Below are 13,354 nucleotides of genomic sequence, written 5' to 3'. Positions count from 1 at the left end.
TCTCAGAACACTAATTCACTAGTGAAATGAAAACTTAGAAAATTAATCTTGACATTGAGTGTCTATTTCTGACCAGCACAGCAACTTGCTAATAGACAGGTCTTTACATAAATGCAAATCCCTTGCCAGGTGAAAGTGCAAATCTTGCAGGATTTCATGAGGTTAGGGAAAGGGCTGTTGAAAAACAATTAAGACGAGCATGCAAAGTCACTGACAATAAGGATCAGCGATGAAAATGGAGAAGGGTGACAAGGATGATGACACTGGCGGGACTTCAGAAGACTGGACTGGAATATTAAAGGATTACAGGAGGGAAAACAGATGAAGTCCTTTTTTTTTTTTAAATTTTGAGAGGGATCAAAACAGCCCTCTTTAGGAGCAAGCTGCAGAAGTCAAATCCTGTGAAGCATAATGTACTGTTCTCTCAAAATTTGGGGGAAATATTATGCAAAGATTTAGAACAAATACTCAGATGCATAATGTTTAGTGTCATTTGCAAGATAATAGTTCAACCAAAGCTTTTTCCCTATTTAACATGAAATTCTGATCCCTTTTAGGTAGATGCCCTTTAAAGGTCTTTCATTACTATTTATCCTTCTGCAATTTGCATTTTCTGCAATGCATCTCTTGTCCACTTTCCTTTCCACCCTCTCCTTGCTAAACACAAAAATGTGGAAAAGCCTCTCTCACCTGCTGTCTTAGTCCGCCAGTCTCTTTCTCCAAATGTATAACCAGGGCCACCGCCTCCTCTCCACTTTCTGGACACTGTTTCTGTGCCCACAGCTGAATCTTCTCCGGTAAAATGGTGAGAAACTGCTCAATCACCAGCAGCTCCAGGATCTGTTCCTTGGAACGCATTTCTGGCTTCAGCCACCGGCAGCAAAGTTCCCAGAGTTTACTGAAAGCTTCATGGGGTCCAGTCACATCCTCGTAACAGAACTGCCTGAAGCATCTGCGAAAGGTCTCGGACTCAGAGCTCTCCGATCCTTCCAGAATGGGCTCCGATATCCACTCGGGCTCCTTTTCCACCTTCATTATGAGGCATCCTTCAACCTCCAGGGGAGCGTCGGTCTGAGGGTCCAGGGATGCAGCCATGCTCTAACCCGGAGGTCAACCTCACGTCTGATTCGAAGGAGACTCAGTCAAACCTCCGAGAGCCGCCTGCTAATTAATGGTTTTGGAAGTATGGGAAGGAAGGGAGATGAAAACGGCAGTGTCAGCAGAAACAGGGTACCCTAGGCTGATTACTCAAATCCATTCTAGGCCCTCGAAAAGGTGAACTTGTGCTCTAAGGTCCAAAAACTCGGCCTATTCTCGTCACAATGTATGTCCCCGCGCTGTAGTTTTTCAGGATTCATCTTTTAGTGCAATGTCTGAAACAGCGAGGCTGGAGGACCAGAAAATCTAGGGGACCGAGGACAGGAGGGCGGGGGCGGACAGCGGGGCCGGGAGGGGGTGTGTCAGGGGCCAGGGGAGGCGAGCCCGAGGAGGCGAGGCCCCGAGTGGGTGGGGCCGGGTGTGCAAGACCCTCCCGGCTCCGGGTTCGAGGCTCGGGGCACGGCGGCGCGCCCAGGCCGCTGCGGGCGGCTGGTAGGGGCCGGCGTTATCCGCAGCCAGCGCTTGGCTTTTCTGGCTCAAGGTGGCCTGGGCCGTCCTCAGGAAACTTCCGCACGCTGAGGAAAGCCGCGAAGCGGCCCTGCCCCTTAAGGGAGAGGAGCTGCGGGGACCAAACGACGTTTCGCAGGGTAGCGGCTACGGGCTCCTCTCTGGCGGCTCGTCCGCTCTGTTCCCGGACTGCGCGGGGGGCGCTGGGAGCCGCGGCCACGCATGCGCCGCTCGCGCCCGCGAGCCGCGGGGTTCAGGGGAGGCTCCCGCGCCAGCTAGGGCCTGGGGGGAGGGGGCTGCGCGGTGGACTCTCGCGAGAGCGCGCAGCACAGTGACTCGCTGCTGAGACACTTTAGGAATGAGAAGGGGCGCAGCGCAGCTGACGCGCGGCGTCCACGGGGCGGAGGGACACAGCACAGGCACCTTGCTGGAGACGGTAGAACGGCACGAGAAAGGGGAGTGGGCGTCCTCTCTCAGCCGGGGAATCTGGGAGGCGGGGAGACTGTGAGGTGGGGGAGCGCTACGGTGGAGGCGGTGCAAAGTTCTCTCTGTCGCGCGGTGTGAGAACTCGTTTGCCTGGCGGAGGGTTCCGTGACGCGTGTGTGAGGCCATTGGCCGGCGGGACTGCCGCCCTCGCGGAGGGACGCCGCCCGGCACCGGCCGCCATCCCCTGTGGGAGCAGCTGTGAATATCCGCGTCTGTAAATGTTCCCGTCAGTTGCTTGAAGGGCAGCGGGAGGGTCTACTCTTAGCCTGGGAGATGCTTACTGTCTCGGGCACCCGGGAAGTCGGCGGGGGGTGAGGAGGGGTGCAAAAATTTTCGGAGGGGATGTCGTCTCTGGCTCAGAATCCCTCCACCGGGCTCCAGCTTTCCCTGGTGGTGCCGGAAGGAGTTGTCCAGTCACCCAACTTCTGTGAAACCCCCGAACAGTGCTCACCCATCCATCCCTCTCTCCATCCCTTTACGGATTAGGTGCCAGGCAGTTTTAGGCATTTGCCATACCTCATGCAAAGCCAAAAAAAAAAATTCCCTATTCTGGGGGTGGGGACTTGGGTAGATAGCCTTGTAGAAAATAGAACTTAGTGGCTTTTCTTTCTTAGAGAAAGTCTTAGTTAAAGCTTGACATGCAAATTCTAACAGCCAAGAGACATTAGTTGAGACTCTACTGGGCATCTAGTATATACCAGAAGTTGTCTTTATACAGCTGTCTACAGAGTTTACTTCATTTCTTTTGTCTGTTTAATTTTTATTGAGCCTCTTTCTTGTTTTTTTTTTTTCTTTTCCCAGGCATGGTGATAGGTGGTGAGAAAAAACAGCATCCTCTGCTGCTGTTGAGAAAGGCAGACGTTATACAATGGATAGTTGTAACTGCGGCAGGTACTGCCAGGGAGAGGAACATGGTGCTGAGAGTCTGTGTACATTAGAGGGAAATGGCCTAGTCAGGAGTTCTGGGAAAGTTTTTTGAAGAGATAAAGATAGAGATGAGAAACAATGGAGGAGTAAGAGCTGACTAGGCAAAGTTTAGTTCTCATGGAAATCCTACAAGGCAGGTAGGATTATCTCTGTTTTAGAGTTAAGGACGTTGACTCCTCAGTGAGGTGATATAACTGCCCAAGGTTACTTCAGACTTAAGTGGCCACCCACAATTCTGAGTCAGCTAAGAAATAAGGTCTTTTATAAGTTCCTTGAGCCATCTGGTGTTTTTAGGAGAAGCAAGTTTCCAGTGGTCATGTATGGATGTGAGAGTTGGACTGTGAAGAAAATCGATCGCCGAAGAATTGATGCTTTTGAACTGTGGTGCTGGAGAAGACTCTTGAGAGTCCCTTGGACTGCAAGGAGATCCAGCCAGTCCATTCTACAGGAGATCAACCCTGGGTGTTCATTGGAAGGACTGATGCTAAAGCTGAAACTCCAATACTTTAGCCACCTCCTGCGACGAGTTGACTCACTGGAAAAGACTGATGCTGGGAGGGATCGGGGGCAGGAGGAGAAGGGGACAACAGAGAATGAGATGGCTGGATGGCATCATCAACTAGATGGACATGAGTTTGAGTGAACTCTGGGAGTTGGTGATCGACAGGGAGGCCTGGTGTGCTGTGATTCATGGGGTCACAAAGAGTTGGACACGACTGAGCGATTGAACTGAACTGAAGTGTCACAAGCAGCTTAGGTACATTAGGGAGCAGTGGAGAGTTATAGCTCAAAGTTTCAAGTCTGCAGTGGACAGTTATAGCTCAGCTTCCTTAAGGTACTCTTGGAGCAGAGGGTATTAAGTCTTGCCCTGCATTATTTGTTAGGAGCAGGGTTATACATTCTTCAGGAATCACTTTTTATTTTTTTGTGTGTGGTCTTTCAGTGACACGTGCATACACGTGTTTAATGGAAAAACTCAAACATATAGAAGTGTGTATGTATGTTAGTCGATCAGTCGTGTCTGACTCTGTGATCCCATGGACTGTAGCTCACCAAACGCCTCTGTCCATGGAATTCTCCAGGCAAGAATACTGGAGTAGATTGCCATTTCCTTCTCCAGGGGAACTTCCCAACCCAGAGCTCAAACTCAGGTCTCCTGCATTACAGGCAGATTCTTTACTGTCTGAGCCACCAGGAAAGCCCATATAAAAGAGTAGAGAGGATTAAGTCATGTTTTCATGCTCTGCCTTTAACAGTTAGTGATTCATGGCCAGTCTTGTCTTCCCTATACCTCTGTCCACTCCCCTAATCCTGGATTATGTTGAAGCAAGTCCCAGATATCATATTATTTCATCTGTACCTGTCAGGATGTACTACTAAAAGACAGGAACTTCCACCTTAAACATAACTTCAATATCATCATAAATACTTCTCAATTATAAAAAATTCCATAGTGTCATCTTTTAAAGACATCTTGTTTGAAAGGTGGTTTGCAAAGGAAAAAGGGTCATAGGTACTGGACAGGTAAAAAGAACAAATGTTCTTCATATTTTCTAGTGAGCTATTTACTTTAGTATGAAAATGTTGGCACCTTGGGAACAGAAGAGCAAATTATTGGAAAAGTAGTGAATCAATCTGGGTCAATAAATGAAGCAGATCATGCTACTCAGAACCATCTTGGCACAGTGGTTGTTTTCTTAATACCCAAGCCTTAATGTCACGCTCTTCCCATGATCCCCAGAGGAACATTCACACCAGTCTGTCCTTGGTAGTACATCTGCTATCACAGCTATTAGTTTACAAGTAGCTCTGGAGTGACCTTGTGCACCATTTTCCTCTGTCCATGGTGCTGATCCGCCAGCCTTTAGCCAGCAACTAGAGCAGCTATAACTTGATTTTGGCCAATGAGATTTAATGTAGGGTTACCATAAAAGTGAACATTAACTATATTAATACATTATAGTTCCAAGAAATTCTATCAGTGCTTCTGCTTAATTAAAAAAATCCAAGCTGAAAGTGAAAAGTGAAAAAGTTGAGTATGTTTGTATTGGTGTGTCTATTTCAGACATAGTATAAATATTTTCAAATATGACTTCTTAACCAAATTATAACTAATTGAAATAAATTTCCATTTCGCAGATTAAGAAGTGCCTCTCCCACTGGTTCGCTAATGATGGTCAGATAGTTGACAGAATAATAACCATTTAAATATTCCAGTTCTTTTCACCACATTGAGTAACACAATAATGAAAAATTCTCAATTATTTCTTGATACGCGTATGTAATAGTCAATGGTTTTTCTCTGCATTGCTATGAGGTGCTATGCTAGGCACTGGTGGGATAAGCAGAGACATAAGACATAACCTTTTTATTCAAAGTAGTAACAGTAAAGTGGGGAAAATTAGTCATGGAATTGTCATGTATTCCTGCCTGGGAAATCCCATGGACAGAGGAGCCTGGTGGGCACAGAGTTGAACGTGACTTAGTGACTAAACAACAAGAATAAATGTGGTGGAGGGATGCATGAAGGCCTGTGACAGTACAGAGTATAGCCTCTCTGGCTACCAGGAAAAGCTTCATAGAGGGAAGCTGAGGGATGTTTAGTATTCCAAAGAGAGGCAAAACCATGAGCATGAGTGGTATTTTCATGTAATGGTGTGAAGTTGAGTGTGCCTTTCTGTGACCTTAGCTCAGGGGAAGGAAGTGATGAAAGATGAAGTTGTGCACACAGGTGAGGAGAGGATTTGAACCTTATGAGGAAGGCAGTGGAAAGTATGCCTGTTCTGTAGGAAGGTGAGGGCATCTCTGTGTCTTTGGGAGAAAATCTGCTTCCGTATAGACTCCTGGGCCAGATCCACTATGGAAACAGTATTTGAGAGAGTACTCAGCATACGGAATTCAGTACTCAGTACTCAGAATTGAGTAAGATTAATTTTTATTAATTTTCTATTAATTTTTCTATTCATGCACCCATCTTTTAAACACATATTGTTCAGTTGCTAAGTTGTGTCCGACTCTTTGTGAACCAATGGACTGCAGCACGCCAGGCTTCCCTGTCCTTCACTATCTTCCTGGAGTTTGCTCAAACTCATGTCCATTGAGTCAGTGATGCCATCCAGCCATCTCATCCTCTATCATCCCCTTCTCCTCCTGCCCTCTGTCTTTCCCAGCATCAGGGTCTTTTCTGATGAGTCAGCTCTTTGCATCAGGTGGCCAAAGTATCGGAGCTTCAGCCTCAGCATCAGTCCTTCCAATGAACACTCAGGGTTGATTTCCCTTAGGATTGACTGGTCTGATATTGAAGCTAATTATGTTCTAGGTAAAGTGTTGAATACCAAAGATACAGTGATGAAAGACATACATGAGGCTTGCCCTTAAGAAGCTTATGTTCTAGGTGGAGATTGGAGCAGGAGAAAAATAACATGCAAGGAAACATAAGTAGTGTAACATCAGATTGTTATAAATGCGATGAAGAAAATAAGATGGTGGAACAGACTGTAACTAGGCAGAGGTGGCTCAGAGGTTAACGCGTCTGCCTCCAATGCGGGAGACCCGGGTTCGATCCCTGGGTCGGGAAGATCCCCTGGAGAAGGAAATGGTAACCCACTCCAGTATTCTTGCCTGGAGAATCCCATGGACGGAGAAGCCTGGTAGGCTACAGTCCACGGGGTTGCAAAGAGTCGGACACGACTGAGCGACTGAACAGAACAGAACAGGCAGAGGTTACTTTAGAATGGCTGATAAATGAAAGTTTTCTCTAAGGTTTGATATTTGTGAGCTGGAGTCTGAAGGATGAGATGGAACCATAGATATGCAGCTAGTGGAAGAGCATTTCTGGAAGGAGAAAAGGCAAGAGAATGTAAAGACCTGGAGGTAGGAAAGTGTTGAGTCTTCACACAACTGAAAGGAGGGACTTCCCTGACGGTCTAGTGGTTAAGACTGTGCTCTGCCAGTGCAGGCAGCATGAGTTCAATCTCTGGTTGGGGAACTGAGATCCCACATGCTGTGCAGCACAGCCAGAAGATTGAAAAAATAAGATATTAAAACAAAAACATAAAAGCTGAAAGGAGACCAGTGTGGCTGGTACATACTAAGCAAGGGGAGGAATGGGACCGGAGTGAGATGCAGTGTCAGGCAGGGGCCAGACCATGTTGCAGGAGTCTTGCAGGTCCTGGTAACTGATTCTAAAAATGGACATTTAAGGATTTTAAACTAGCAAGTGACAAGATCTGCTGTACACTTTAACAAAATCACGCTGGCTGATGTTGAGAGTGAATTGGAGTGAGGTAAGAATGAAGGAAGAGTGGGCAGATGGGCCTCTGGATTTAGTTCTGGCAAAAGGTGATGGTGACTCAGATCTGGGAGTGACAGCAAACGTGGAGAGAAATGATGTGTTCCGTGTATTTTGAATGTAGCACTGGCAGGCTTGGAGCAGCTTGGTTATGGAGCATAGAGGAAGAGGAATTGAGGATGGCTCCTAGAGTTTTTGTTTGAGGGTATTTGGGTTGATGGCGCTACAGTATTTGATATGGGGAGAACTCGTACGGTCTGTTTTTTTAGAGTGAAGTGGTGGTGGGAATGGGGCTTCCCAGGTGGCACTAGTGATAAAGAACCTGCCTGCCAGTGCAGGCGACCTAAGAGTCTTGGGTTCAGTCCCTCAGTGAGAAAGATCTCCTGGAGGAGTGCGTGGTCCTCCACTATTCTTGCCTGGAGAATCCCATGGATGGAGGAGCCTGATGGGCTATAGTCCACAGGGTCACAAAGAGTCAGACAGACTGAAGTGACTTAGCATGCATGCACGGTGATGGAAAAATCATTAATTCTTATTTGGATGTGATATTTTGAGATCTTTGTTAGATATGTGTCAAGTAGACTGGTGTACCTCAAGGGGGAGGCCTTGGTGAAGATTTAAACCTGGAGGTCATCCTCATATATTCAAGGCCATCAGACTTGAAGGGAACATATAAGGAAAGAGTATAGGTGGAGCTGGATATGACTGAGCACACATATATATGCACACATAGGTGTCGAAGGAAAGTGAAGCTTGGTTCATGCCCTCGAGCACCCCATCATTTAGCACACAGTGAAGGAGAATCGTTATGGGTTGAATTGTGTCCTTTGCCAAATTCATATGTTGAAGTAGAGACCTACAGTACTTCAGAATGTGACCTTACTTGGAAATAGGGTCATTGAAGATGTAGTTAGTTAATATGACATCATACTGGACTTGGGGGCCCTAATCCATTATGACATTTGTCCTTATAAAAAGGGGACATTTGAAAATAGACACCCACACTAGGAGAAGTCCATGTGAAGACTGGAGTTTTGCTACCACAGTCAAAGGACTGGCAGAAGCTAGGAGAGAGGCCTGGAGAAGATCCTTCCCTGGAGCCTTCAGAGGGAGCGTGACTCTGCTGACACCTTGATTTCAGACTTCTGGCCTCTGGAACCATGAATGATAAATTTCTGTTGTATCCCTCCGTTCATGGTATTTGGGTACAGCAGCCCTAGCTAACTAATAGAAGAATCTTGCATAGCAGACTGAGTAGAACTCACCAGAGAAGTAGAAGGAAAACCACTTGAGTGTGGTGTCATAGCAGCCAAGAAAATAGGTGTCGCACGAAGGAGAAAGGGGCTGTTTTTATTAAAGGCTGTTGAGAGATTAAGTAGGAGGATATTGAAAGAACTGTTAGATTAGATTTTGCATTGTATTTGGGAATTCTTGTCCCCTCCACCTCCCCCCGCCCCTTGCCAAACAGCTCATGTTTGAGACTGACATTCAGTATTCACCTGTTGATAATGTATCAACTTGTTTTCATTGTTTGAAGGGGCTTGGTGTGCTGCCAGGTAGAGTGAACTGATAGTTTTTGTTCTGGTTTGAGTATTTCTCCTTTCTCCTGAGAGCTGCAGGATGCTTTTGGCAGTGTCACGTGTCTTCCTCCTTTGTGTTCAGTCAGGCCTTTGATTTGTAGGAAAAGATGGTTGCTCCCTACTCCCCAGGAGCATAGAAGTCTCAGTGAATGGACTGACCACTCAATTGCTTTGAACTGGGTTCTTTGATTACTCCATTCACCATTCACTATTCATTGCTTCCTGTTTTGAATTTGGATCATCCCTGAAACCACTCCAGCTTCACGGCCAATTCCTTTTTACACATGTTTTTAGCCCTTTTTTTTCTTCTGTTCAGGATTTGTGGTCCTTTGCTGTACTTTTTCTTGATTTTCATCAATGTTATGTATTTATTATTTAGCAGTGTTTTTTCTTGGATCATTTCTAGGAATTTGGGCTGAGAGCAGAGGTAGGCATGTGCATATGTTCTGACTGTGATATGTTCCTTTTTTGTGGATCAGTGTTGATTTTATTATCATGCTATGTTTGTGCTCATGGAGCACTGATTCCTCCTGAAATCCAGGGTCTAATCAGAACTCACTGGCTAGTCTCCTTGGACATTTCTTCTGAACTGGGCTATTTGATTTGGATGCCCAATAAATGTAGCCTTTATTTATTGACTTAACAAATGATTTGTCAGTTATTTACAATTATGTACATACTGTAGTTGGTGATACAGAGAGATATAATGTAGGGTCTCTATTAATGAATTCATGATCTAATTAGGAAAAAGAGGCATCTGCAGGAAGGATGCTAAATGACAATGGAGGAATTAAACAACATGAAGTCTTTTTTTGACCAAAGCTATTTCAGTTGCAAGTGATGAAATCTAGTTTATATCATATTAAGTTAAAATAAATGTTAACTAATGTGTTTTAGTGTTTGGAGCAGTAGGCCTTCAATAAATATTTGTTGAGTGAAGGGAATTTGTTTCATATAACTGAAATGTCCAGGGAAAGTTTAAGTTCAGGCATAGCTCTACCCAGATTATGCCCTCAGGTATCTGATTCCTCCCTTTATTCAGCTCTGCTTTCTTCTGATTTGGCTTTATTTTCATGAAGGTTCTCTCCATCCTATGGTAGCTGATGGTCTTTTGGAAGAGAGTACCTGCTCTTTTATGTTTTTCCTAATCCAGCAAAAATCCTGGGGCTGACATTGATGAGGTTGGTTGATTTGGGTCATGTGCAATTCTTCAACCAATCATTGTGACCAGAGCGATGGAATACCTGATTGGTTAGACCTGGGCCACATGACCATTTCTGGAACTGACCTTTCTGAGCCACTTCTGGGTCAGTAAACATGTCCCTGTACATGGAAGACAGACCAAAAAGAGGCAGCCAATCCAGATGGGTAGGTGGTGGATGTAACAAGCAAGGGAACTGACACATAAGGCTTGGCTTAGGGGCCACAAGATGACTAGATCTCTGCACCCAGCCCCAGAATCTTAATAGTTTATGTAGAGGCTTTAACAGGGTTCAGTCATGAATACTGTCCAGATGGTTTCAACAACACACTGCTCTCTCAAGGCTGTGTCCTTGAAACGGCTCCCACTTTGAGGCAGTGGGCAGAACATACATTCCAAGGACAGAGGAAGGGAGTGAGGAGCCTCTGATTACTGGGGTCCAGCTCATGGGTGAACTGGCAGTCATGTTCTCTTGGTGACCTCCTCTGACACTCCACCTAGCCTCCACTTCCACAGAGGGCCCTGAGTGGTCAGCAAGGGGTGTCACCAGCAGGGAGGTAGCTTGTTGGGTGGTTCTTTGGTTGCACTAGAGGCAGAAGCCACAGCAGCTGTAGAGGCACATACAAGAGAAAACACACATCAAGATAATGATTCTCAATGTAAGTAACAGTTTTTCCCATCAAGAAGCCCATGATCTGAACCATTGGTTTATTAAACTCCCTAGGCTAGGGGTCGGATCACTCAGGGCAAGCGCTTGTGTCCTCATGAGGTTTGTTAAAGATGCTGCATTAGCTGACTCATCTGGTGTGAACACACAGCATCTGGTTTGGGTCATGGCACAGGTGCCTCCTTGTAGTAACAACATGCAAGGCAATCCTATTTTGTAGGACGGATTTTCTCATTGGACACACTTCAGTGTCTAGTAAGGACAGCCTTTACTAGCTGTCATACAAGAGTTTCTGGGTGAACTTAGTAAGGGCTTCTGTGTGTGCTATGATGTCCTCCAGATCAATGGAGGGGATCAAGATGGAGGCCAGATGGAGTGTTACCAGTGGAAAACAGGACGTGCCCATCTGGCCTTGACCACAGGGAGTTTGGCAGCTTTTGTTACTCTGGGTGGATTCTCCCCTGGGCTCAGGAAAACCCAGGGTCACAGTGGCCCAACCACAGGTGAAACCATGGCCAAAGATCTGAGCGACACAGCCATTGGGTCACATTCCAGGTCATCTAGCAGATATGCAGTGTGACCCATTAATGCCAAATCAGTCACTAGCCCTTAATGTGACAGAATGACCACACAGTTCAGTGATTGCCATCCCACACCCATGGTATAATTGTTTTTTCTTTTTCTATTTTATTTTTGGCTGCTCTGGGTTTTCATTGCTGCATGTGGGCTTTCCCCAGTTGAAGGGAGTAGGGGCTACTCTCTAGTTGTGATGTGTGGGCTTCTCATCGATGTGGCTTTTGTTATCGTGGAGCCACAGGTTTTAGGGTGCGCAGGCTCAGTAGTTGTGGCACATGGGCTTAGTTGCCCTGAAGCATATGGAATCTTCCTGGCCCAGAGATTGAACCCATGTCCCCTGCATTGGCAGGTGGATTCTTACTACTAAACCACCAGAGAAGTCTGGGTCCTTTCTTTTTACAGTGATTTTTCTGTTTCCAACATTCTTACTACTAAACCACCAGAGAAGTCTGGGTCCTTTCTTTTTAGAGTGATTTTTCTGTTTCCAACATTGAGTTGCCCAGGTGCTCAAATGTCTGCCACCTGGCATGGATGCAAGTGAACCCACCCCAAATTTGAATGCAAACATTTGAGTGCAAACCAAATTTGAGAACCACCCATGACTCCAGTGGTATTTTTAGGACCCTTCCTGTCAGCAGTTTAATGGCCTGGCTGTGTAGTTTGATTGACAGAAAAAGTGTACCCTGTTCAGTGTTATTGATTGTGGGGGCCAGTGTTCTGGATCAGTGTTGGTGATATCAGATGAATGAAGAGTATTAGTCCTGGCTTGTCATTCCTTAAGGTACTGCTGTAGAGCCTTCCAGTCCCCTCCCTGGAGTGGCGATACACACTATGCCAGTCCTGATGAGTTGAGAGGGGTAGCTACCCACATACGCAACAGGTGGATTGATTGGTTTGCCAGACATCAGGTGGGCCCACTGTAGAAGGTGCCATCCCATGACTGGAAACCACAGGAGCAGCAGAAGACCAAGGCCAATAAGACAGAAACGTGGTAGGAACTTAGACGGGGAGGTCTTCCCCTTCTGTAAGAGCTACAGCTGTGGCCTGATCTTTGGATGTTAATGCGGCTGCAACATTTAGAGCTTGACCTGGTTGTGCTTGTGGGGGAGGTGGCGCTGTCAGGAGTGAGGAGATGGATGGGAAATGCCAGACCAGAACCCCACCTTCTCCCCTCTGTCAGGGTGCATGTTCCATTCCAGGTAGAGTGCATTTCAGCTGGTCTGGCCTGCAGCAAGACAACAGGATCCTGGTGGAGACTGTCGTTCCCCCTCACCCAGGGGTGTGAAGGAATCCACCCATCCCAGTGGGATGTCCCCTCACAGATTCCAGTAGATAACACCCTTTCCAGGTGCAGCAGGGCTGTGTTCTCAGCACATTGATCCAGATGGGGGAGTCAGAGCAATGTCTGCTTTCAGAGACTGCCTACCCTTAGGGCATTGAGTTTTGGGGCAGGGGTCCCCTTACTGGCAGATGGGGCAACAGACTCTACTGGTTGTCATTCAAATATATTAAAGGCTGGGATAGTACTTTAGTCTACCTGACCAAGGAGGTTTTACCTGTAAGTGATTTAATCTGCTTCTTTAATATTTCCTCCTCCTTTTTATTACCCACAAGATGGGAATCCCAGACCACCTGACCTGCCTCTTGAGAAACCTGTATGCAGGTCAGGAAGCAACAGTTAGAACCGGTCATGGAACAACAGACTGGTTCCAAATAGGAAAAGGAGTGCGTCAAGGTTGTATATTGTCACCTTGCTTATTTAACTTATATGCAGAGTACATCATGAGGAACGCTGGGCTGGAAGAAGCACAAGCTGGAATCAAGATTGCTGGGAGAAATATCAATAACCTCAGATATGCAGATGACACTACCCTTATGGCAGAAAGTGAAGAGGAACTCAAAAGCCTATTGATGAAAGTGAAAGAGGAGAGTGAAAAGGTTGGCTTGAAGCTCAACATTCAGAAAACAAAGATCATGGCATCTGGTCCCATCACTTCATGGGAAATAGATGGAAAAACAGT

General features: G+C 46.2%; 1 protein-coding gene and 1 pseudogene across 1 annotated transcript in view; one reads left to right on the top strand and one right to left on the bottom strand.

Moving 5' to 3' along the window:
- The window catches only part of ZKSCAN2 (zinc finger with KRAB and SCAN domains 2), a 17,291-nt gene extending 15,440 nt beyond the window's left edge, over positions 1–1,851 (bottom strand). Inside the window, exon 1 of the mRNA XM_055409711.2 lies at positions 691–1,851. Within this exon, the coding sequence (XP_055265686.2) occupies positions 691–1,095 (405 nt within the window). The 5' untranslated portion in view covers positions 1,096–1,851. The remainder of the gene's footprint in view (positions 1–690) is intronic.
- Positions 1,186–13,354, top strand: LOC148773658 (uncharacterized; annotated as a pseudogene).

The sequence above is a fragment of the Moschus berezovskii genome, chromosome 27, assembly GCF_049115385.1.
Source record: "Moschus berezovskii isolate FMDL1 chromosome 27, NW_MosBer_1.0, whole genome shotgun sequence".
Lineage (NCBI taxonomy): Eukaryota > Metazoa > Chordata > Mammalia > Artiodactyla > Moschidae > Moschus > Moschus berezovskii.
The sequence above is the reverse complement of the archived record's forward strand: the minus strand, read 5'-3'. Positions and strand labels throughout refer to the sequence as shown.